The following is a 26,457-nucleotide window of genomic DNA, read 5'->3' on the forward strand; positions in this document are numbered from 1 at the left end:
ACAATACTTTATGAAGTTAAGAGGAAATGTATCCACCAGAAAATGTGCAATAGAAGACTTGACCTTTCAATTTTTGACACTGACCCGTTAGTGCCAGGCTCAAGATGAACAAATTTCCTCCCTAAGGTCATCACAGAATTTGTATCAGATAATAGCTAGAAAACTGTTAGATATTATTTTTGCAAAATGTTCTATGGCTGCAAAGCAGCAAGGTTGAATCTGATCAGCTTAAACAGTTTGATAACATATATATCTGCTTGAGGAATCATGTTATAATATTTGGGAACAATCCCCCAATTCCTTCCACCAGAATTGTGCAAAAGATGCAGACGGACGGATGGACAACTTGGCATAAGAACGCTTGGTATGGAAACAAACGTAAAAAGTTCTCCTAATACGGAGCATCTATCCCACCTACAATACTGGCCAGAGCGGTTATTGGATTTATTGTTCTCTATGAAGACTGAAGTGGGCAAGCACAGAATATCTTACACCTTTTATTTCCTGAAACTATGATTAAATTCTCTACTAGCGGAATGTAGGTGCAAATCGCATTGCTGTTACATTTCTGCACACGAACATTAATTTACCCGACATTGACATCCAGTATTAGTTATCTTCTAATCAATGTTACATGTACTTGTTAATTATGTAACATTATTACGGTATCATACCCGTTCCTTTAGTACTAGTAGTTTGCTTCGTTTTTGACATATACTTAACTCCTGATAATAATTTTACTGTAACCAGTCAAAATCTATTCTTTACGTGTTTGTTGATAAGAAACACCACTTAAAGAGATAAATGTATCACGGAGGCGAGAAAATTCAAATATTGGAAGAAATTTCTGTCAAAAAATGGAAATTTCCATAAAACCTTTCCATTAACAACCATCATGAATGCAAGTAACGGTTACATAACAGTCTAAATTCAGTTTTTGTCATTGAGGCGGATATTTTGCACCTATTTCTCTATTTTGATTATGGTTATGATGATAATTCACTTGAATCAGACCCTAGATACGTTTGCAAGATAGCTTTCGTAAGGTAATTTAGGTGGTGTATTTAATATCTAAAACGAGGAAAGTGTTAAAGAAATTGTCGTGAACTGTTGTTCTCTTGCTGTTCTTTCCGAATAGCGTATCTGAACTAGAATTCTGCGATTATGATCATTGAGGCATCCAATAAAAGCATACAATTAATACATAAAAATAATTATTATGAAACCATATTGCATTGCAAGAATCTCGTGAACATGTTTTTGTCTACAGTTGTTAACAGTTCTAAATTAACTATAGCATACAACTTAACTAAACACTCACGAATATTAAAGTTAAATGCCTTGAAAAAAATTCCCCTTACCAACGATAAAGAATATTCAATGAGACAAAACCCTAGGGGATCTGCCAATGTCAGAGACTGCTGTACAAACCTGCTTTGAATTAAGATGTGATTTCTCACCCATACGATAGACCATCGCCGCCTAATGAAGTTAAACGATATAATCCTTCGAAGCGCTGTTGCGAAAGTTCTTCAGAGAATGACCAGAGTTGAAATCTAAATAACCATTTAGACGCAGCACATACGTGTATATATATATGACATCAGAATGTCTGTTAGTGAATTTATGTTATAATCTTCACCTGCGTCTGATGTAGTTTTGCCGTTATTGACAGGAACATGGAAAGGAAATCCCGGACCTGATTGGTCACCTGGAGTTATTGATTTCACTCATCCCGCCAGGAAATTGAAGTCGAACTAGTACATACGAGGTATGATAAAGGATTTCATCGGTTCATAACACCAAAATGTATATTGGAGTTATACAGAGTGAACGTTATTGGTAAGCCTGGTGTTGGTAATCATTGAGGAATGTCTGCGATGGCGTATTGTTATTATAAATCTCTCTGCTACATGATGCAATCCTAGCAATAGATTATATATCAATAAAATAGCAATAAGAAATGTAATGAGATTAATACGGCAAAGTAAAAAATATCTATTAAAGTATTTGCAAAATATCGGTTATAGGCAATACTACACAAGTGACGCCCACCTTTATATGTTCATTCTGTAAAGTTTCAAATGTTCTACTAGTGATTTCAATTTTAATTTCTTTATGTTAACATCTTAGTTTCTTTTCCGTATTTGCCGTAGTTCTATTTATCCAAAATTCTAAAATAAAAGAATAGAGCGTGGCCGTGTCTATATCGGCTTGACTCTTATCCGACAGGTCAGACTGTACATACGGTGAAACCTCACGTACGACCACCTCAAAATTACGACCACCCCGCTATTCCGGACACTTGTTTTCAGTCCTAATTTTTTTTTCTCTGTGTATATCTGTATTGGTCGTTTCCGTATTACGGCTAAAATGCATAACATGGGTTTAGGGTTTTATTAGTTTAACGTCCTATTAACAGGCATGGTCATGTAAGGACGTGTCATGTTTGTTGGTAGAGGAACTCGAAGAAAAACAACCGACCAGCGATCACTACCTGGCAACTGCCCAGTGTGGAATTCAAAATCGCGACTCATGTATTACATATTATTTCTTTTTATTTTTATCCCTATACAACAGATTGAGGGGATATATAATCACTGATCACTATTGCTATCTGACATTAAACTAGGTTTTATGCTCAGATGATGTAAGTCATAAAACCTGTTCTATCGAAAACGCTTCTGTGTATATTGTTTCTTAGGCTATTAAAATAAAATCAATCTATTTTCAGATGCAGCTTTTAAAACAAGAGCATTAATCAATTGGAATAATCGTCCACCTCATCACGCCTGCCCATTGTTAGGTAGGCGGGGAGGCTGTTGACGTTAATTACGAAATCAATACACCAGCAGCATGGATTACATAGGCTTAATCAGCCTTATTGGCCATCACACTTTCCACGCTGTCGCGGAATTTTCCAATTTGTAGCCTATTACCTTGTCAACAATTGAATCCTACACAATTATGTAGGAAAGTGGGTCCAAATCGTTTCCCGTAAACGGTTCTAGTTGTATCAACATATTTGTTAAAGCGTTAAATGAATGAGATTGGCGATGTTAAATCCACATTTAGTCCAGCATAGATCTGGAAAGCCGACTTTATTATCACCCAGTTTGTTGTCGTCTTTAACCCAGAGACACTTTTCGGGTTAGGGTGCTGGTATATAAATTGCCGTAGAGCAGCAGACTTAGCACTATTGCCGTAAGAATATAAGATTAAAGTGTTATCTTGCTTGGTTTTTGTTTAATTATTGTGAGTAATGTATTATGTTGTTATTTTTAAGGGAAAAAAATCAGAAACTAAAATTAAATACTACAAAATTTGATTTCTGATTCATATGTTACACTCATTTCAATTGGTTAGATTTTTGAGGTTATTTTTCATTCCCGAAAAATATTGAGAAAAATGTTTAAATAATATTTTTCCCTCTTGTATGTACTTTTTTACTATTGTTACAACAGAAACCAAAATTCAAACCTACATAACACGTTTTTTCCTTTTTTAAGTATGTCAAGAGTACATTATTATATCACAATGCTATTCCTACTGAGCAAAGGTTTTACACCAGCTATTTGATAAATGTTCGGATATACATTGTACACAATACTTATCAATGACATTTTGGTTTTAATCACGCTTCTTTGCAAGCATTTTGCAGACGTTTAAACATTTAAACTAAATAATTTGAACTCTCATATCACTTTAAGATAGTCTTTATTTATCAAAATGGCGAATTTTGAACATCCGCTCTACTTTGTTGATCTACAAATGTTACTACATAATCAAAATTTTATTTCTTTCAGATTTTTTTTTCAACATAATATGCGTTTTCTTCTCCAGTTTAAGGAAACATAACGAATGGAAATAGTAAACTTACTATAAATTGCAAGATCTAGAAAACAAGTTTACACATGACCATGCCTAGATATATAGCAATGCCTGCATGTGTGCAGTGACTACGTCTAATAGACATGTGATGAGACGATCTCGTGTGTGAATGACTAAGTATCGGGTTAAATGCATATGGAGCTAGTTGTATACGAAAATAACCAAGGTAAAATGTACTTCCGGTAGCATATTTCACAACAAGAATAATTAATTTGTACCTAACTATAAACATGTTTTATAAAGATTAACACGTTACTAAAATTTCAATTCATAAAGTTCGATTAAATAAATAATATAAATACTCTTCGTTTTAGACATTCTAGAACGTATGTGTTGAATGGCATTAATTCAAGCCGTTATCGATCAGTAATGTGCTAAATGATGTGTGATTAAGACATCAAAGCCGGTTTGGTCACAGGTAACGGTAAACTTGAGGATTTTGGTAAACTTGTGAATATGACACTTACATATATCTCGAACGTTGCCAGACGTCTATTTCTAAACTTCTACCATATACATTATACCTATTAATACATTTAGAGATATTTACCTGCGCACAGGTGTCGAGAAGATGTTCATTGTCGGCATCAGTCTGGATTGAGAAGGCTGTAGACTCCATTTTGCGCTCGCCAATACCATCTAGACAACATCCGACACATTCTAGCCTAGAGCAAATCTACATTTCTTTCGAATTAATTTTTCCTGAAAGTATGGTGGTTACCCTGCAGGAATCAAGCATCCACAAGACCCTGATTGACAGACGTAAGAGGATTTGACGTTTTATCAAAATGGCGGCAATTTAAGTGGACTTGAAGAGATCGGTAACCATGTGGTAAGAAGGAGAACGTTTCGGAGACTTAATTTCTACATATTTCCACGTGGCAGTCCCCTGCTTAAATGCTTGATGTGGTTTATTGCATAATAATCTGTCTCTGTTCCATCGGAATCGATCGCACACCTATATAGGTATCATTGATTTGACAGCGAAGCAGACGACCGGTATATTCATAAGACTAGAATCGCGGACGCTATGAAAGGTTAGCCTTTGCCACATTCCATAACATCATCAAAAAAATAATGATACAAATCTTAAAAGATTTGGAAAAAAATGGTAAAGAAATTCTTTTTTATTTAGTACTGTTTGTTTCAAACAAACGAAGCAAGCCATCAAAGTCTACAAACGAAGTCGATGACACTAAACAGTCGTACAAAACACAGAGTGTAGCATTTGAAACGATCATGCTCGATGCATCATGCCAGGAAATATGTTTACCATAATGTTTCTTCTTTTTTTTTTCTACGAATTTAGCGCTACATCATTACGTGTGATTAAATTACATTCTTTATCGATACATATCAGATTCAGATTACCGGCGGCCATACGCAACAATACTGGCGTTAATGAAGCTGATTCGCCCATATGTTATTATCAAAGATCAATAGCAGCACTTCAAGCAGTGAAGTACCACCATATATAAATAAGTGTAATTCTAAAAACAGTCATCAATTTCTTGAGAGCTAAATGAATTATTCAGTATAATGTTACCTCTTATGCAATATATAATCAAATACATTGGTTTGGGGATTAAGTTTTTATAACTTAATGTATTTTCAACAGTTTTATTATATCAGATATTGAATAAGCATAAAGTAATGATTTAAGTATTTCGATCTTGAAAAATTAGGCAAGGAAAATTCTGAAACGATTATTTTACTAAATAAATGAGGTCATAATATCATTTTGATGGCTAACTCCTTCCTCTGCCATCTTAACATTATTTCATAACTTTGCATCTCTTAACAACTACTAGTTATTCTAGCCTCAAATAGTTTAACTTAAGACAAAACGTTACTTTATTTCTGATTGGCTAAGTCTTAACCAACGTGTAGGGTTCTTTTGTGACCATGGAGCCTTTTGGATTTGGGAATCATTCAAAACTTGTGTGTTTAAGACGAACAAATCCACTAACTACTAAATTCCCCTTCAATATAAAATTCTACCATCGAACAATTTTCTTGATTCCCCTGACTTTGTTTTCGACAACCACAGAGAGCTTTGTTTCCACATGCACAGTTCGTGAAGAATGTCTACCATCACAATAGTTTACATTGATCCGTAGTAAATCAGCATGCGTTCTGCGAACTCTTCATTCCCTGCAGAAGATCTTCACTAAGCAGGATGGATTTCAACACCTTATCATAATTAGCGGAGATATATTTACGTGCCGACGATAAAGATTATAGATGTGAAGTCTGTAATAATAGATGCAATGTCGGAGAGATTTCGGGTAATTAATATTGACTATGGTGCAAGACTAGCGATGCCTTTCATTGTTTAATGTGAGAAACAGACTTTTGTGTAAAAGTGCACTAAACTACAAATTATCGGATAGGGTAAGCAAGAAGACATGTTAGGCAAATAGTACTACTCTGTGATCCATGTAGTGCAGTTCTTCGTTGTATCCCTGTTCTCTCTTTGAGAACATGAATGAAAAATATAGAGTAATGCGTGGTTAGTATCAATTTAAAAAAACTAACATATTTAATAAAAAATAATATGTAAACTTAAAAGGTGCATTTTCAGTTTTATGAGTTTTTGTTATGGTGCTATTTATTTACGATGAAGTGTGTGTGTGAAGAAATACGTGAAGTAACAAATAGTCATAACTATTGTCCATTTTATAGTGTCATCTCACAGAAGTATACTATTACAGTAAGTGAATAGTACATCCATATTACACGAACATGGGGCAAACCAGTCGTCCCACTCCCTTTAAACAGCCACTTTTATAAATTTCTTTATCTCAGCCATCGGCCAGACGCCATGCAAGGCCTTGTTCCCGATGGAATCATGACGTCAACCGTAAACGTTTGCAATAGTCTTCATTAACCTCTATATGTCCTACTGAGAAACTATACGAAGAACTAATATCCATTGAGATCGATGCCTCGGGTATCGAGTAAACCATTTTCAATTGGCTTTGCAGTCTTGATAAATATAAAGCAACTAACAGGTTTATTTCCAAGAGACTACATATGTTTTCAAGTGTCAAGTTTAGACTAGAAACAAATTAGTACAAATTGTTATCCAATGACAAACATCATACCTGAACATACAGGTTTATTCATTAGACAAATATATGATTGGAAAACAAGCTTAAAACGTGCTTGAAAATATTTAAAAAAAAGAAACCGTTATCATTGGTAACTGTCGTTTTGAAAAGTGCTGTACAAACCCTGATAGAAAGTTCTTGGAAGTAAATCGTTTGATATTGTTTGTAGTTCTTATCTGTGAGATAAAGTGGCTTTTTTCAAATGTATCACATGATCAATAGCTAGCGAGATATCTCTCTTTCTTTTCCAATACTGTTACATTTGCAGATATCGCTTCTAGCCGACAGAATGCAAAGTGATCTAGATTCTACATAACAGCAACACTTAACTGCACAGATTAAAGATGGTGGCGATTAAAGTAAATGTGAAGTTTACTCGCTGGGGACTTGGTGAAATGACAGAAACGTGAGGAGAATTGTCCCGCATGTCTTATCACGAGTTAGCAAGCCATGCGATCGCTTTCAGATCTGTTGTTCGATTGTGCTGTAGAAGTGATGCAAGAACGTGATGTGCTAAACAGGTTGAACGACAAGGGGCGATGTATTGATCACTTCCGGTGCAAATAAACACGATATCCAATACAGTTGCTTGTAATGAATCGGTACAACAGTGTGGTCGTTCCTATCCACACACATTAGGGTAGTGGCACAAGGATGAAAGGCTAATAACGTATTAGCTCTAATGACAAACAGGAGTCACAAATGTGATAATTAGATAGAAAACATCCTTAATAAACTATTTTAAACTATCTTATGATAAATGAAAACTACATAAGGTTGACAATATCATTAATAAAAGTATGATGTTTAGATTGATAATATCCTTAATGTTAGTGCTAACGTATTCCAACATTATTCTTACTATTATTCTAATTCAATATTCTTTATTGTTTTCAGTAACTCAAATCCATGAGTTCCTAGAAGCCATATATTAATTTTTGAAAATAAAAGTTGAAAAGACCCAACAAATCGATCGTGTATATGTTGGATAACACATTTCTTGTTGTCAATGACATGTACATGATTAATTACGTTTCCAAACAATTAAATCTCCCACGACAATCGTCAATGAACTACAACTGTTTTGTTTGAAATGCTTTCAATAATCAGATCCACTCAAATTCCTTAACGACATCACAGTGACGATTTGTTAAATTTAAAGATGTTGCGTTTCTGTGTTAAAATGTATATCTATCTTGTTGATAATCCACGAAAATTAGATTTGAAAGCAATGCAATTTATATCTTAGTGTCTACTTACAATACACATGACTGCACTGTGAGAACGTGCTACTGAAGAATTGCTTCATCTTATATCATTGATGAATCACAATACCAAATAACTGATGGATTGAATTGATTTTCAATTCTTTAAGGTTTATGCAATTGTGGGGGTTGTTAAGTCACTATTTGGAGTTGTTTCTAAAACACCATGACGTCATCCTTTAAAGCGAAGGGCTTAATTTTATAACTTACGTATATGAACAGTTTATCTCAAGATGAAAACGTTAGATAAGAGGAGTTAACTTAGAACTGATAAACAATAAGTGCGTATCAATAAACAAAAAGTAAAAGTGGCTCAGAGACAGATAATTCGGTATACTCAAGGATGATAAAGTTTGCATTGAATATTTATCAAAACAAAAACATTAAACTCACCTTGATATCATTGCCATTCAGTAGTTCGTTGGATTCTGTGGCGTTGATTTGTCTGCAACACACAAGAATGGAAATCTGAATTCTCGTTATTAAAATTAATGTATATAGTTCAACGGTCTACGTAAAATGTCCAGACCCTTTGTGGCTTGATCTGTTATCTTTATACTGGTTTAAAGGGTTTGATGTTCCTGGAATCAGACGGTCTGTCGATTATTAGATCTTCGTGTTTATTTATAACTAAATCAATTAAATCAACAGGATATAATCTAAACACAAACAAAATTTTGTTATCCAATATGGAAAATGTGGGTTTTTTTCTGTGAACTAATTTGAGAGCAAATTGACAGTTTATTATGTTAGTATTATCATAATTATACAAATACTAGATAAATATGAAACTCGACTGTTTGTTTTAGTTCTACTGTTATGTCTGTTGCAGTTTGATGTAAAGTGCATGCGCAGTGTGTGATAACAAATCTGCTGGTCTGTGTTTGCATCAAAAGGGATCTGGGTTGTTAACATGCTTGTATTACGACATGGCAATTAACCGCTTACACGACCTGGAAGTTTTTCATCAAAGAATCACGCAATGCACGTGTAGCATATAGACGGTAACCAGAGATCAGAGGCAGCAAATATTATTGTAACAAGCAGGGTAAGCCACTTTGACGAGAAGCTGTTCAAAGAAGCAGACGACATGTCTGTAGGTCAGGTTTTAATTAATCTACTAAAGTCTCTACATAAAACTACACACATAAACGAGACGAGTGATGTTCCAGCGTCTGTTGACGTAACACTGGGTAGTAAAACGCCTACAAACAGCGGATTACAAAATACAGTACATTTTCTTCGAATCAGAAAACATATTGGAAAGGTAATGATTCTCAGGAGGTATTTGAGAGTTTTCTGACGTTGTATTCATGCATTGTTACGTCATCAGTTTTCGAGAGAATATAACGTTTTCCTCCTATGAAAAGACTAACATCGCACAAAAATTATATTACAAATAATTCCAGTTCATATCTGTTGATATTAAAATGCATCATGTCAATATTTGTTGATGTTTTGATGCATCATGTCAATGCTTGCTGATCATAATGTATTATTTGCCACCATAATTATGCAATTAAAAGTTACAGTTAATGTTAATAACTTTGTATAATTTGTTATTTTTTAATTATTCTGTAGTAATTTTTTGTCAATTTTGATGATACATTTTGAATTATTTGATTACAGTGATACATTTTGAATTATTGATTACAGTGATAATTTTGAATGTATTAGATTTCAGTGATACATTTTCTATGTGTTTGATTACAGTGATATGTTTTGAATTTGTATTATTACAGTGATACATTTTGAATGTATTAGATTTCAGTGATACATTTTCTATGTGTTTGATTACAGTGATATGTTTTGAATGTATTTGATTACAGTGATACATTTTGAATTAATCTGATTACAGTGATACATTTTGAATCAATTTGAATAAAGTGATACATTTTGAATTAATTTGATTACAGTGATACATTTTGAATTAATTTGATTACAGTGATATATTTTGAATTAATTTGATTACAGTGATATATTTTGAATGTATTTGATTACAATGATACATCTTCAATGTGTTTGATTACATTGATATGTTTTGAATGTATTTGATTACAGTGATACATATTAATGTTATTTGATTACAGTGATACATTTTGAATTAATTTGATTACAGTGATATATTTTGAATGTATTTGATTACAATGATACATCTTCAATGTGTTTGATTACATTGATATGTTTTGAATGTATTTGATTACAGTGATACATTTTCAATGTGTTTGATTACAGTAATACATCTTCAATGTGTTTGATTACATTGATATGTTTTGAATGTATTTGATTACAGTGATACATTTTCAATGTGTTTGATTTCAGCGATATATTTTCAATGTGTTTGATTACAGTGATATATTTTCAATGTGTTTGATAACAGTGATACATTTAAATGTGTTAATACATTTTGTAATTGTGTCTGTATATTGCTATACGAATTCCAATTATTTTCCAATACAAACATAATTTTCACAAATATACGTAGAAATCCCTCGTGAGTCTCATCACGTTCACAGATTTTAGAGACACAGAGGTACTAAATCGTCCCACAAACAACCGTGTGTGTTGATATAACAATCTAGTCAACACCAGAACGTGACAGAAAGCAAAGAGACTCTGACAGGAGCCACAAGATGGTGGCTGTCATCTCAGGTTTAATGCGTTAGAGCAACACAGAAAGACCAATCGTGATAGTTCCACTATCAAAACCAACACCGCCAGCAATAAAAAGTAAAATGTTTTACCTGGACCAGCACCGTAAAAACGTGAACCAGAACCAGGAGATTTTGACAGAAGCCACAAGATGTTGGCTGGCATCTCAAGTCTAATGAGTTAGAGCAACACAGGAAGACAAACCGTTATAGCCCCACCAACACCAGCATCACCACCAATAAAATAAAATATTTACCTGGCCGCCATGTCCACCCTGCAAGATATATTATACCTCAGTTAGACTGCTAGGTAAGGTGCAACACTCGAGTGTAACCGCCTTAAAGAAACACTATCATTTATCCATTATAACATTATATTATACTACTGAAATATATTTGAATTTCATTTCATTACACTATTCAATTAGATGAATTTCTTTTGTCGTTAAGTGTTTAGAACATCGTGATTCTGGATTAATTAGTTCATATTTCAATCGCTATTTGCATTTAAATTTTTGATTAGAATAAAATAATCCACATTTTTTTCAATGACACTCAACACATTTCAAGCACAAAATATCATCTTGAAAAAATTTATTAAAAATGAAATATTCAGAACACGTTAAATAATGTGCACAGGTATTGTTTAGTAAGTCAATGTAAGATCTTGCGACGAACCCTGTGTCTTTAACATTCCCTTATCGTCAAGGGACGCTTTATATTGTATGAGTCAGAGAGGTAAACTTCCCCAATACACAGAGGACGCTCACACTGGTGACGCGAGAAACGTCAATCAGTGTCTCATTACCAACTACTAACTCGTATTAATTAAATAAAAACAAATCACTTTATACTTCTACCGAGTTCGGGTTAGTATTGAACAGGGATTCTATGTATGATATCACTCGTACGTATATCGACTGTAGCCTTCCTTACGTGAACGCAACACACTTTAAAATAAAATTGATTGCATGACTATGAGGAAGGAGATATAAGATGGCATATTAAGTAAACATAAACCTTAAAACACAAACATGGAGTTAATGCAGATATTTGAATAGTTAGTTCCACAATCAATGCCAATTGGTAAAACTCATTGAAGAATAATGGAAGAAATTTCATAGCCGTAAGATACTATCAAAGGTAAGTGTAAATAATGGACTATTGATTTCAGGTATGTACTAGCGTAATAAATACATTATGTGTGTGTTGTCACTAACGCAAGGGAGACAACTGGCACTTCGTTAAATTAAAAAAAAAATTTTTTTATCATGTTACTTTCATTATTCACCTATAGCGAGATGGTAATTTTGAATTTAATTAGCCTAATAATGAGCAAAAGATCAAACTATGTTCAAAGTATACAATGAATGTAGATAAATGTATACGTGTTAAAATTAAATTGGAATGGACTTAAACAGGCATAGCCTGGTAACCAATCCATTTGATAAAAATATAATATCAATAAAATCTGTTAAAATTAAAAACTACTTGAAAATTACTTTTTTGCCCATTTATAAAGACTTCATATCGATTAGAGAATTTTATTATGAATATTTATGTTGAAAACTCCCCAATTTAGGGTGACATATCATCGATTTATATAATTCGATCAGTAGTTACGTATTCTTCGTGCATAACCTTGGAAGGACTGACTTTTTATAGTAAATAAGAAGATGTTAAACTACACGGTTGAGAACCATGACTATCTATTCGAACCTATTAAATAATTATACATACTCTTCGACGTTAAGTGCAACAAGTAGCCTACTACACATAGCCTTTTATGCATTCATTATACGTTATCATAACACAGGTTATGTTGGTGAGGACCATTATGTAGAGTTATCAGTTGGTGGTACTGACATGCACCACTGCATGTTCAACAGTAATCGTGGTAATGAAATGTACTTCAGATCAAAGTATCGAAAAATGTTCCATAAACTTCGATAATTCTAAATACACATACTACCACTTAACGTTCTTCGTTAAATGTGCGTTATAAGCCGTCTGTCAGTCTATACATGGAGAAGTTTTTATGTATCGATGTATCTATGAGCTATATTTAATGCAAAAATCATATTTGTGAAATAAATTATAACATTACTGTTATACAAAAAGTATGCTAAAATCATTTGTGAAATAGATTGTAACATTACCGTTATACTAAAAGTATGCTAAAATCATTTGTGAAATAGATTGTAACATTACCGTTATACTAAAAGTATGTAAAAATCACATTTGTGAAATGGATTATAACATTACCTTCATACAAAAAGTATGCAGACATAATTATACAATTATTTTTTGATATATAAATTGATTTTTGGTTATCATTCAATCAACAGGATGTTTTCTTGCAAAGTTTAAATGTGTGCAATAAGATTTTTCTGGGTATGTCTGCATCGATGTAACTCTCAGAACTGTATTGCTGCTTTGAAGTATATCACAAATTTCTCCTGATATTGGTTTGTGTCATTTCGAGCCAAAACCGTTATGACAGGCAACTGATTTTTTTGACTCATTACATCAATAAAATATATAATTTTGGAAGTAAGGGAATCCAAAAAGGTTCGTGGTTATTATGTAATCATGAAACAAACTTTATTTTTTTTAATTAATCTTGATTTAATAAACTATTTTGAAATGAAAAAAATGTAGTCCCATTAGATCGGTGGTTTTTATTACGGGCAATCATATTTTCCACTCAAACATTACATGTATGATTAAACCAGTAAAGAAACTAGAAACCCAATATTATTTTATCGTCGAGTTTTATATTAGAGTTGAAGAAGGTATTAAGCAAGATTTGTTTGTTTTGCGATAACAGAAAGGAAATCGATAGCCGATGTACTTTTATTTTGGATAGTCGTTACGATTATATCACCAATATCCCTTATGAAAACAAATTGTGAGGACTTGTAGCATACACTCCGACAACGGTTTAGAGGTTTAATATGGTTGCTGAAGTAGCAATACACCAGCAACTGGAGAGGTTTATTTCAAGAGAGTTATAAAGGGAATATTGTACTTACAAAGTGAATATGTGCCAGGTTCCACCAAAAGGAGAGAGAAGAGGGATATTTGAATCCTTGCTTCATGGCTTAATGAGTTTATTTGTGTTCCATAAATACATTAATCATTGTAAATATAGAGAATTAATATTACTTTAAAATAAGTTTGAATCATAGAGTGAAATTACTAAAATGAGGGATTTAACAAACGACATTCATGCATGTTGTTTGTGCATGTAATGACAGGTGATATAGATTTGCACAGGGAATCGGGAGATCGTGAATGTAATCGGGAGATCATATAGGTAATCGGGAGATCGTGATGGTAAACGGGAGGTCGTAAAATCATTGGACGACATAGATTTATAAAGCATGAGTCGGGTGGATGTGAAACCATAGGAAGCAGAGTGATTAAGCAGGATGATTGTTTCAGATCCTAGTAATTATCATATAATTGTACATCCTTTTGGATTTGTTAAGGTTGAAGTGACATAGCAACACAGTATTCCAGCGACGTTCGGTAATATCATGTAATCATAAAGATATTTTTTTCGAAAGTATTGTTATTAAGACAACGTCAGTAAATATTCGAAGGTCAACAATTCTTAACAGCTTTGACAGTACCCTTAGATTTATTTCCCAACTACGTTTAAAAGCTTGGATTGGTTTTATTCATCAAGCGTCCAATCAACACACAGAAGGACAGTAAGCCCGGGCCTGTTGCGTACTACTTCCGCCTGACCGGCGCAGTAGTTTTTACCCATCAGATATCATACATAAATACAGTAATATTATAGCAATGACGCCAAATACATGACATTCCGAAGACAGCCGAATAATATCAGTAATCCCCTATTAAATATATTACAACTTAGGCACTAGTTAATATGTATGAGGATCAAATAGAACATCGTCAACCAAATGTTTCTACTTTTTTATTCCATAAAAACAAACCGATTGCGCCGAACATTATCTAGATAAGGAGAATTCCTTTACCTAAACTTTATATGCAATGTTTTTTGTGCTACAAAATGTCCCTTCTATTGCGAAATGTAGACAGGATGACTATTTTTGATCGATTTAAACACGATACGTGTGTACAGTCCTGTGAAACAGATCAACATTCGATACGTTATATAACAAAGATTATAAAGGGTATTTTATTGGGTTGTTTCAACGCAGCTTTTATAGTCACATTGGCTAGTCTGTGAGATGTGAAATCTAGTCAAGAACTGTTTGGTGTGATTTTGGTTCGAGGTTATTTTAGCAGTCGTTATCTACTTTTGTACCGAACCATATGGTAATTTGATTCAAACTTTGAAAATCCTACTGGAAAAGATGCATTTTTAACGCAGAGACTATATTGTAACTCCATGATGTTTCAGACTAGATGTTACGAAAAATGAAGCGTCTTCTGCTGCATTCACGGTATCGACCTGATTAAGGTTAATATTTCAATCGTGGTCAGTGAGCCTTTTCATTTTAGATATGACACAGATTATAATATTGCAACACAAACACTTTCTTTTGATTTTGTGCTTAATTTCATCTTTCTATTCAGTTCCTCAATATAAAGACAAACCAGGCAATGTTGATAAAACGAAGCCTTAGAAGCCGGTAAAAGTATGTGAACTTCTAGTATCCGTCATTTGACACACATTTAGTTCCAACATTCACAACCCAGGGGCTGATTTCAAGAGAAAGAATAATTGCTAACAAGGACTCAAATTAGCAACGAATTGTTAGACCTTTGCTATTGAGAAAAATCCAAATCATATCAATCCACACCAGTCGGATGAAATAATAACCAATTTAGCGAATTTGATAACAATTATTATTTCCCAGCACGTTGTTAAGATGGTTGCCTAGTAACATACCAAAGAAAGATACATTGAAATGGAGGTGACGCAATGCCTAATTGCCGGTTGTCATGGAAAACGTTTCACATGCTCTTCTCTTTTCAGCTGATCTCCAGTTGATGAGCTCAGTCATTGTACCTAAATCCAGCAACACCAGCTGCGGGTTTGATAGTAAAAATGTCACGACTTCGCCAAGAGACTCGTATATTGAAAATGTAGAAGTGTTTTTAGATTTCAGTATCAAGTCTACCGAGCTCTGGGTATTGGATATATCTATTGTAACAAATAACGAAAGTATGGCACGCCAATCACGTCACGTGACTAGAATATGTGCAACAGCGACATAAATGTAACAAAATCCGGTCGTGACATTATATCAAAGATATAAAAAATACATTCTCATCGGAAAAGACAGTATGCAATGTATCTAATCAGATCGACAGCATCCAAGGTGTCTCATCAGATCGACATCATACAAGGCGTCTCATCAGATAAAACAGTATGAAAGGTGTCTCATCATATGAGACAGTATACATGGGGTCTCATCACATTAATAATCAAGCTGTCTTTCCAAGGAACAATCAGCTGTTAATCAAATCATGGTACTGAGGGCCAATTGATATACGAAAAACGTCTACGGGAAAACGTTGTTTTCATGCTCAGAATTTGATAATATTAATAAAAATGTGACTGCGAAAATGTTTCGAATATACTTTGTGAGTAGAAATATCTATAGTTAGTCAATAGATCAACGGCTGTGGTTCCATAGCACCCATCAAAACAACTGAAGTTTCTGCAAAAGCACAAAGTCATATTGTCCAGAATCTGAGATATTTTAACCACATCTCCAGATCCCTGCCTTTTGATATATCTGTATTTTTTTTAAATAATGTCTTAGTTATCGCTGTCCTTCAATTATTATTTAACACATGTCAGACTGCGGATGACCAAGAACGAAACATCGTGGCTATAGGTCAGCTCGCAGAGACCCGTTAAATGATAATATATATAAGAGGGTAGCAGTTATTTAGTTTGTATGTTTAACACCGCGACCAATCTTACATATCTTTAACATTTGTAAGGAACCCCTGTGGTCATTCTGGTATGCAATATACATCATGTAAGGCATTAATACATATTTATCACAATACTGTACCTGTCTGAAGAAACAAACAATCGTCTTTGAAAGATTTAACAAAATAAATTAATTTGTTAGAAAATCAAAGCACAGAAAACTTCAAGTTAGATTTAGTTTGAATATGAAACAATTAATTCTCGAGCTGGCAATGATGATACAATGATCATAGAATCCGATATCGACCACACGAGAGGTTTGAATAAAATTATAAAGCAGTTGTCCATCAATACACCCAGCGTAATACATTACGTCTTGTTTGTCGAGAAGGTATCAAAGAAAAACTGGCGAGTGAGATGATGTATGGCGAACTTCCTATTGCACAGGAAGAAGGATAATTAATTCATCTTGACAATGTATTTGTACTTCTCTTTAAGCGTGTTCTATTTGTTGTTTTATCACATTTTAAATGCAGCGAACTTCCGCTCGTGGAGTGAGATGATTTATCATTGATTGAATTCGTATTTCTATCATCAATTGACACACAGTTGACCTATATATAACTCCTTACTCGATAAATACGACTGAAACTGTACATGTCATACTCAAGAATGTGTCACTATCCAATAACACAAATGTGTAAATCAAATTCAGGATGAATCCCCTTACTTTTTTTTATCATATCAATGAATTGTAATTCGGCTGGCAACTGTTCTTTTCTAGTTAGTAAGGGTTTTTTTTCGCAATAACACAGTTGTGTAAATTTATGGTGAATTGCTACCTATTTCTATCATATCAATGAGATATCTAATTCGGCTGGTAAATAGGTTATTTTCTTCTCTATTAACATTGTGTCGTAAAAAATACAGATGACGCTATGAACAGTGGGATACATACACTAATGGAGGGCACAGAGTTTTACTATTCCAATTTTAAGTCACAGCAAAAGCCAATCAGTTTGTCCAAACATTACACAGTAATTTGATTATAAAGTCGATTTCAACATCAGAAATAGTAATACGAATTACACTTAAATTGGGTCTGCTCCAAAACAAATAAGTGTAAGGGAAGTTATTTTGATAATCTATTGATGTTGACTCTGATATGCTTCGATGAATCCACACAAAACCAGGTGTACAGTAAAGGCTACACTATTGCTATAACTTATTATCAAGATTATGTGTGGGGTTTTTCTACTAAAATGTTTACAGTGCGATATTGTTATTTTTTATTTTATTTACAATTTTAATCGCTTGAAATTTTAACGATGGTAACTATTTGCCATTATAAATTCAAAATTAAAGAAATGATTACATATTTTACAAGTTTTTGATGTCGTTTGTCAATATTAAAAGTATTATTTCTCACGAATGAATGATTCATTATAAAGATCCTTAAATCATAGAATTATTTTAGGTTATTTTAGGTCCGTTTCTACAGCAGTGTATTGTATCAATAATCAGACGATCGTGAAGGCTACTAAGCATAACCAAGTCTAACTCATTTTCAGCTTTTGTAGTGTTCTGATAGTAACTGATTTCTGTGACCTTGAAGACCTGTCGACAGCCTGGAATGTTTCTGACTAACAGCACCGAAAGCATTACATTCATTATTGGTAGAATTCTTCAATAATGAGAAAAACTCAAAAACACTGATTTGGCTTTTTTTTGTGTTGAAGTTCAGTTAGGGACTATATTGATGTCTCAATCAAAGATGGCCTAGATAAGGTCTATCATGCACCACAACTAGAATTCAATATATTCCAAAGTCAGACATCTTTAAAATGTGTTCCATATTTGGTTTGATTCATAGTGTCCTTATATGGAGAATGACCTTATATGGCGAATGTAATAATGCTAAATGCTATTTGCTATTTTTGCAAAAGATGACATTTTCTGGCTTTGAATAACCAAAACGATTTTTGCCTTATTTTCAAACATTATGAACATGTTGCTATGCATATATATGTAATCGTCGTTCCTGTCCGTTGTTGTCTATACATAGAAAGTTAGAGTACGGGCTGGTGGACTACACTTTAAGATTACTCACGTTATGTACATACAAACCCATGCTCTGTTAAACCTCAGCGAACACGATCATGATCAAATGGCAAATTAAGGTCAATTGCTGTTGGTTTTACACTCGTAAATGGGAGATATTTGAATTCCAGCAGAAAGTAGGTCAGTGGTAAAGGTCTTATTTACGTCCCAGATATCACGCCTGATTTGTTTGGTTGACAAATACGTGATTACGATTGACAATATCCGATGCTGATGCTCTCCACGCAAGGCTAGGGATTTCGACGTGGGGGTGTGAGGCCATATTCATGTTATACTGGCGATGGATCCTATTTATATGGGCTGATTTAGCTTACAGGCCAGCTTTGTTCGTCATGACATTAAAAACTCCAACATTCTGTATTGGTCATTTTGTTCCCCTCACTATCCCCCGAAGCAAATGATCACCTAAGGTCCGCGGGGTGATATTTTCGCAATTTTGCAGGACATAATTGCGAAATTCAATTTGCAAACTTAAATTAATAGTTCATAATTTTTCGCTAAAATTTGAATTTTTCGCCCAAGTCACCAGTTGAACAGTATTAATTGTGGCCATGGATTTATCTGTATACTTCATCACACTGATATCTTGATACTGGTTGTAAATATGCCTTTTTGTACGTGTCACCAACCTATCCCGAATCCATGGTTTGGAAAAATAAAAATAATTTTAGGTTTGCATGGCAAATGTTATGAATGAAGCAACATTCATATTTACTTCTTTTGTGCGTCATACCATTGTGCTGTTTCGTCAGTCTACATAAATAGTTCTATAACCTATCACATCTTCATGCAAGTTACGATCTTAACGCCAGTCATGATTAACATTAACTAACCTTTCTTTTAACTTATCATCATCCCTCTCTTATCCTTAGCTATCTTATATCCATTTCGACCGCCATACTCATTTCACATAACACATGAATGCTATTTACAGGTAGTTATCCTAAATGAGCTATTGATAGGACTTCTTAATACTTAGTGTGCTTACTTCATATAGAGAAGTGTCAGGTTTGATGTTGAAAGCAAATCGGAATACCCGGAGAAAAATCACCGACTAGTGGTCAGTACCTGGCAATTTCCCTACATAGGATTAGAATTCGCGAAATGTGGTAATACTTCATAGTACTCATTAAGGCAAAATAAATCACCTTGAATCAAAGATAAGGTTTTAGAAATAATGTATATGATTTATAAGCACCGTCGTATTAATATTATCCATTTTGTAAGTGCTCTTATCTTAGGTTAAAAGTGGCACTAACAACGCATTTATATGAAAAAGAACATTGAACATCAACCTGAAATTCACATTTCTATATCAAGCCATAGCTGCGTGATCACTGGGTATGCCTTTTGCTATCATTGATGTTTTATAGGAGGCATCGTGTGGCATTTCATGAATGTTATTGTCGGTTCATCTCCGGAATTTCGGATTTGATTCTTATTCAATTACTTTGTTCTCAATGGATTCCGGAAACACATGTCACCGGTAATATTTCTTATATTTAGCATCCTGTACGTGCCTCCGGTTGACGTGTCAATCTCGATAACAATGAATTACTTTGCGCTGTAAATGTCTGGTTCAATCGATATAAAAACGCCAAATGTAGCAACGAGGATTTGAAAAACAGAAAAATGTCTAATGTAGCAATGACTTCTTGGAATACAGAAAACGCTAAATGTGGCAACAACGACTTGAAATACAGAAAAAATTACTAAATGTAGCAATGCCGATTTGGAATACAGAAATATGCCTAATGTGTAGCAACGAAGATTTGGAATACAGAGAATATGCCTAATGTAGCAATGACTTCTTGGAATACAGAAAAAAATACGCAAAATGTAGCAATGGCGATTTGGAATATAGAAAATATGCCTAATCTAGAAATGACGATTTGGAATATAGAAAATATGCTTAATGTAGCAATTACAACTTGGAATACAGAAAATATGCTTTATCCAGCAATGACTTCTTGGAATACAGAAAAAATACGCAAAATGTAGCAATGACGATTTGGAATATAGAATCCAGCAATGACTTCTTGGAATACAGAAAAAATACGCAAAATGTAGCAATGACGATTTGGAATATAGAAAATATGCGTAATGTAGCAATGACTTCTTGGAATACAGAAAAAATACGCAAAATGTAGCAATGACTTCTTGGAATACAGAAAATATGCCTAATGTAGCAATGACAACTTGGAATACAGAAAAAATACGCAAATGTAGCACAGACTTTGGATTACTAGAATACAGAAATACTAAATAGTAGCCTATCCTAAGTAGCAATGACAACTTGAATACAGAAAAATATGCCTAATGTAGTCACGATGAGTTGGAATACAGAAACTATTCCTAATGTAGTCACCACGAAATGAAATACATAAAAAAAACACCTAGTGTAGCATGGGATACATAACACACGCTTTGTTAAATTTAATATTTCTAAAGGTAAACTACCAGAACATTTACATGTCATCGCCCATTAACAATGCTTGGGTTTAGATAATTTAATCGCTTTAGGATATAATTATATAAGGATAGCATCATATTAAAATGAGATTGAAAAGCAAGTCAATACCTAAAATAACAACTGGTGACAAGCACAAGTGAATCACAGCATTTACAAAATTAGTCATGTCCTAAAAATAAGTGGACATGTATTCAACAAACTTTGATTTCTTATCATCTTTTTTCTGTAATGCGATCCACTGCATGATTAAACTAACAAATATCGTTAGTATCGTATAATATCAACACGTGCTGATTTTTATTAAACGTCTGAAATACTACGACAGAGATATGTCGGAAACCGCACTGATCCACGTGTCTAGAGTCTAAGCATACCCAGAAGTATGGTTAACATATATTTAATTGTTGAAAAGACAATAAGCAACATGAAACCAAAACTCAACATAGCTTATATGATTGTGGTGTCTTTGTCCGTCATTTACCAGCCAGCAAATGAAAAAGGTTTCCTGGCGCCCATTTCACGTTGGTGGAAAAGACAAATGAAGAGAAACAGCTATCGTTATGCTTTAGACATCCGTACCGGGAAACATCGATAGGAAAACAGTTTTACATTGACATACAGACTGATTAATAGGTCTTAATCCTAGTCCCAAACACCATAAACATTGGCCGGTAAGATACAGTGATAGAGCACGGCCTACAGTAACACTGACTGGAGCTTCACGTCTCACGACTTTTCATAGAGGACCATTCTTTTGTATATGTTAATATATAATAGGGGCAGTCGCCTCAAAATTTTGACAATATCTTATCCAAACTGTTGGAATTACTCCTTTGTAGATTTTTTTTTTTCAAATGTAAATATTCGCAAATAGCTTTAATGACCCTTAAACAAGATAACAGCATCATTTTTACTGTTTTAGATTAAACGCGATTCACAATGGATATGAATAGAGACTCCTCGAAGGCCAAGTCGTAAAGGTGTGCGGTATCAGTAGATCAAACAGGTACTGGTTTAATGGGAACCGTTACAGATATCATCTTAATGGCCATGAATTCATATCATTGGGTACCTTTTTGCATCAAAATCTCCTTTTAAGCCAATTTTCATCGAAATCGTTTTGGGAACGGTGAACTAGTAATTGTAAATGATGAAGAATGTGAATATGTGTATCAATTAAAAGTAAAAAGTTCCAAAGAAATCATCAACTGCAAGAAATTTTCAAAAGCTTGAGTTCCACTTCCTTTACTAACAACCGTGGACTTTAAAGGAGACGGGGGCAAACCGGAGTACCCGGAAGAAAACCCCAACGTCATATAGTCAGTATCTGGTAATTGGCATAGAAATTAAGATAGTACAAAAGTGTACTATGATAAATATGTATGATACTAGTTATCCATGTCAGCATGGAAGCAGAGCACAAAGAGAAAAGAAAAGTCGTGATGGTGATGCCATGCACAAATGGCATAAACAAACAGGTCGCTGTTTCATTTTGTTGCTGCCCTCATAGTTTTCAACAATAATTCCCTAAACCATTTCAAAAAAGGAATTGCAATCTTAGAGTCGTACACAGTCGTTCAAATATGTCAAGGATGGGAGACAAAGGAACTATTATAATGCTTCTAATACAATAACTCAGCCGAGATTACACTGTGTAAAAAGGGTTGCATCTACTTTATTAGATTACAAGAAGCTGTAAGGCAGAGAACCATATCTTCAACCCCACATTTGTTCCTTCAGTAAAACGACAATTATTTCAATATAGGGCTACATATTCCCATATCTATCTAAAATAAAACCATTTTTCTGAATCAAAAACTGAATCTTAGGTTGCTTTTATAACTATATTGTAGACCAGAATTTATTCTGAGAATATCTGCAGCAAGGATGCAATATGTGATATTTTAGACCCGGGATATTTGGTGTCGTAACCAGAAATTTGATAAGGATTCCGTACATAGTCTTTCTCCACAAACTCTTCGGGTTTTTTTTTTTTGTTTTTTTTTTTTGTTTTTTGTCAGTGTGATACAATGCTAACTTTTCTGCTTTTTCTCAGCTTAAATTGAGTGGAACGACTGGTTCGTCCGTCGCCAGTATAACGTGACCGGGTATATTTGCTCGTGTGGTGTCATTGGGGACATGCTTCCGTGAGATAGCACTATAAAAAGGGCAAGAGTTCAAGTATTACAAGGAGTCACAACACAAATATACCGCAGCCTCCCAAACATACAGACATCACATAGGACTTGTAAAGGAACACTATGGTAGCCTGTCGAAACATTCGATTATGGTTTTATCTATTAAGTAACTTAGTATCATTGGTATATACATATACGACTTAAACACCACCCAAGTTACACTGATTGTTATAGTCAAGTGGTCTTCACACACAGGTCAAAAACGTGTTGTAATAATGCAGAGAGCCAAAACGAAAAAGTCTTTTGAAGCAGGTGGTCTTTATACAGAATTAGTCGTTAAGAGAAGTTTAAGTGTCGTGGTGAATAACCTCTCCATGACCAGTTAGCAGAACACTTATGTCTATATACGGGTTCAATGTGATACGTGATGGCTAATAAAGGATACTTAAGTCTTCCTTTATATGGACTAGGTGATTGGTGGCTAGGTCAGTGATGCCGATTATACGTATATAAGCAGAAGCATAACAGTATCCACTATGGAGTCTATTTCCGAGAATTTCACGGATCTATATCAAATGCCAAATATATTCAATACTACCGTTACAAACTGTAATTAATGACAGCATGACGATGCTTTCTTCATCGATTTCTCTAAGTGAATCTGATATTCCCCCAAAGCGAGAGAGCTAAAATTAAATCTACAACAGATATAAAAAGAGGAAGATATGACATATCATTTGTCTCCTTGTGATTAGACACTCACACGCTAATCAATCTGACAGTAACTTATCATCATATTTATCTAATAAGCCAATAACAACTAGACACTATACTTAAACGATATCGCATACATCCACTTGCACTCGGTAAATGACAGCACTCAGCGAATTGAAACTAATTTACTGACGGTTTAGGAAGCATCTGGATGCGATCAATTTCAATCTAAATTGATGATACAACTTTAGAAACAAAATCAGATGATGAATCTTAAAAAGCCTGGCTTATCGACATTCGGAGTTAATGGATTAACAGAAATTAATGAGATTACCTGATGGTGGCGACGGTGGGATTGTTAATTCTCATTTGAAGCTGCCGAAGATATGATGGCGATCAATTTCAATCAATTGAACAAACAAAATAAAATCAGAAGGGAAAAATGGGTTTTATGTATCTCTGCACGTAATGGATGGCATGTTTGTTTCTTTGGCATGTCCTGTTTAATTATAATAGATACTGACACGGACATGTGACAGTTAAAAACCACGTGCATTTTGTTTTATTTTTCGCAAATCTAGGTCAACATGACCTGGTTATAAAGAGTTGTTATAACCGACCACACACGACTACTGATTTTCGATGTATTAAATTGCAATCCGATTCATGGTGCGAATTACTGGTGTGCTAAACGACAAATTCACTAGGGCGTGACTTCTGTAAGATTTGTCGATAAATATAAGTAAATAGTGGTGTACAGAGTAACTGACATATTATAAGTCTTCACGCATCATCGGTGATATGGTCTTCACGCATCATCGGTGAGATGAAGCATAGGACTCGTAAAGCTGTTCCAGAGCATCATTTGGCCGGTAAAATTACAGGACCCCCTTCTCGGGACCATCACACATTCTACATAATATCGATTGGCTCTTGAATCAAATTTATTACATAATCGAATCTATCAGCATGGTATCACTGCATGTTTAATCAGTGGAATTATGTCAACACGAGTGAAATGGAAACATGCGCAAACATCTGCGCAGTATAATTATTTTTTGGCAAGCTTTGAAAAGACCCAGACAAACAAACATTTATGGGCATTGATTAGTAGAATATTCCATCATATTTTATTTGTTCGAACAGCAGGACAGTTATTATCTGCACTTAGTGACGGGTGTCCTTTAGACATGAGTGTAAATCTAAATGTATGTTTAATTAAAAACAATATTGACAGCATTTTACATTGAAGTATGAGTTTTATCGACCTGACTGTTATTTATCAAGCAGTAATGAAGTACTCGGCAATAGAGATTTGTACATGTGCATCGTTTTAGAAAAATATTTTGCATTACCCTGGAAAACCTAACATTTAAACGAGCATACTTTATCAATATTCATAACGCAGTATTTACTCTAAAGAATGCACAGGATATACGAATAAAATGTGCTCGAAATCATTATATATGGATCGGAATGATGGTTTGATGACTAGTACCTTAGATAAGTATTTAAAATCCTACTTTGTCAACATATTGAGAGTTGTGGAAAGTGAGGGAAGATATATTGAAATATGGAAATGTGTACGAGAGGCCTTCTATTGAAGGGACACTGTATTTATTATGTAATATTGAATAAAAATATCTACTTTGTGATATTTCATGTAACGGACGCAAGTTTGAGGATGATAGTTATGTACATACTGCACATCACTTCGTTTTCGCGTTCGAAATATTTCGCGTTTCGTATTATTTTTCTCACGAATACAAAAATCCACGACCAAGTGCTCTTACTGATAATCGAGCTTTGGTACATTTAAACGAACTTCTACAAGTATTCGCGAAACATTTTGATTTCCGTTTGAGCAAATTAACGCAAAAATGTGTATCTCACGAAACAAAAATATGGTTAATGTTATATAGTGACTAATGCGGAAAAAGCGAATGTAAATAACGAAAAAATGAAGCACCAACCATCAAGATGGATGACAGATTCACGATTATTTCATCGTGAACAATAAAAACAGAACCAACGACTTATAAACGGGTATCTCTTTAAACACAGACCAATCATGGAGTGACAGTTACCAAACAGCATACGATGACTCATTTACAATGTTCCATAAACAATGAAATCAAATAGTTGCCAAATACTAATGATCCAAAGGCTAGCGGATGTACATTGGGTTGCTTTATCAAACAGCA

The 26,457-nt window shown here is 34.1% G+C and overlaps 1 protein-coding gene across 4 annotated transcripts in view; it reads right to left on the minus strand.

Annotated features, from left to right (window-relative positions):
* Positions 1 to 26,457, minus strand: part of LOC138335393 (endothelin-converting enzyme 1-like) — a 61,384-nt gene that overhangs the window by 18,138 nt on the left and 16,789 nt on the right. For 2 of the 4 annotated variants that reach the window (XM_069284454.1, XM_069284456.1), the window contains exons 2-3: positions 11,178 to 11,195; positions 8,663 to 8,714 (exon numbers count right to left, since the gene is read on the minus strand). In XM_069284454.1, coding sequence (XP_069140555.1) covers positions 8,663 to 8,714; positions 11,178 to 11,195 — 70 coding nt within the window. The remainder of the gene's footprint in view (positions 1 to 8,662; positions 8,715 to 11,177; positions 11,196 to 26,457) is intronic. The other 2 variants (XM_069284455.1, XM_069284457.1) reach the window with 1 other exon arrangement.

This window comes from Argopecten irradians, chromosome 11 (assembly GCF_041381155.1).
Source record: "Argopecten irradians isolate NY chromosome 11, Ai_NY, whole genome shotgun sequence".
Classification (NCBI taxonomy): domain Eukaryota; kingdom Metazoa; phylum Mollusca; class Bivalvia; order Pectinida; family Pectinidae; genus Argopecten; species Argopecten irradians.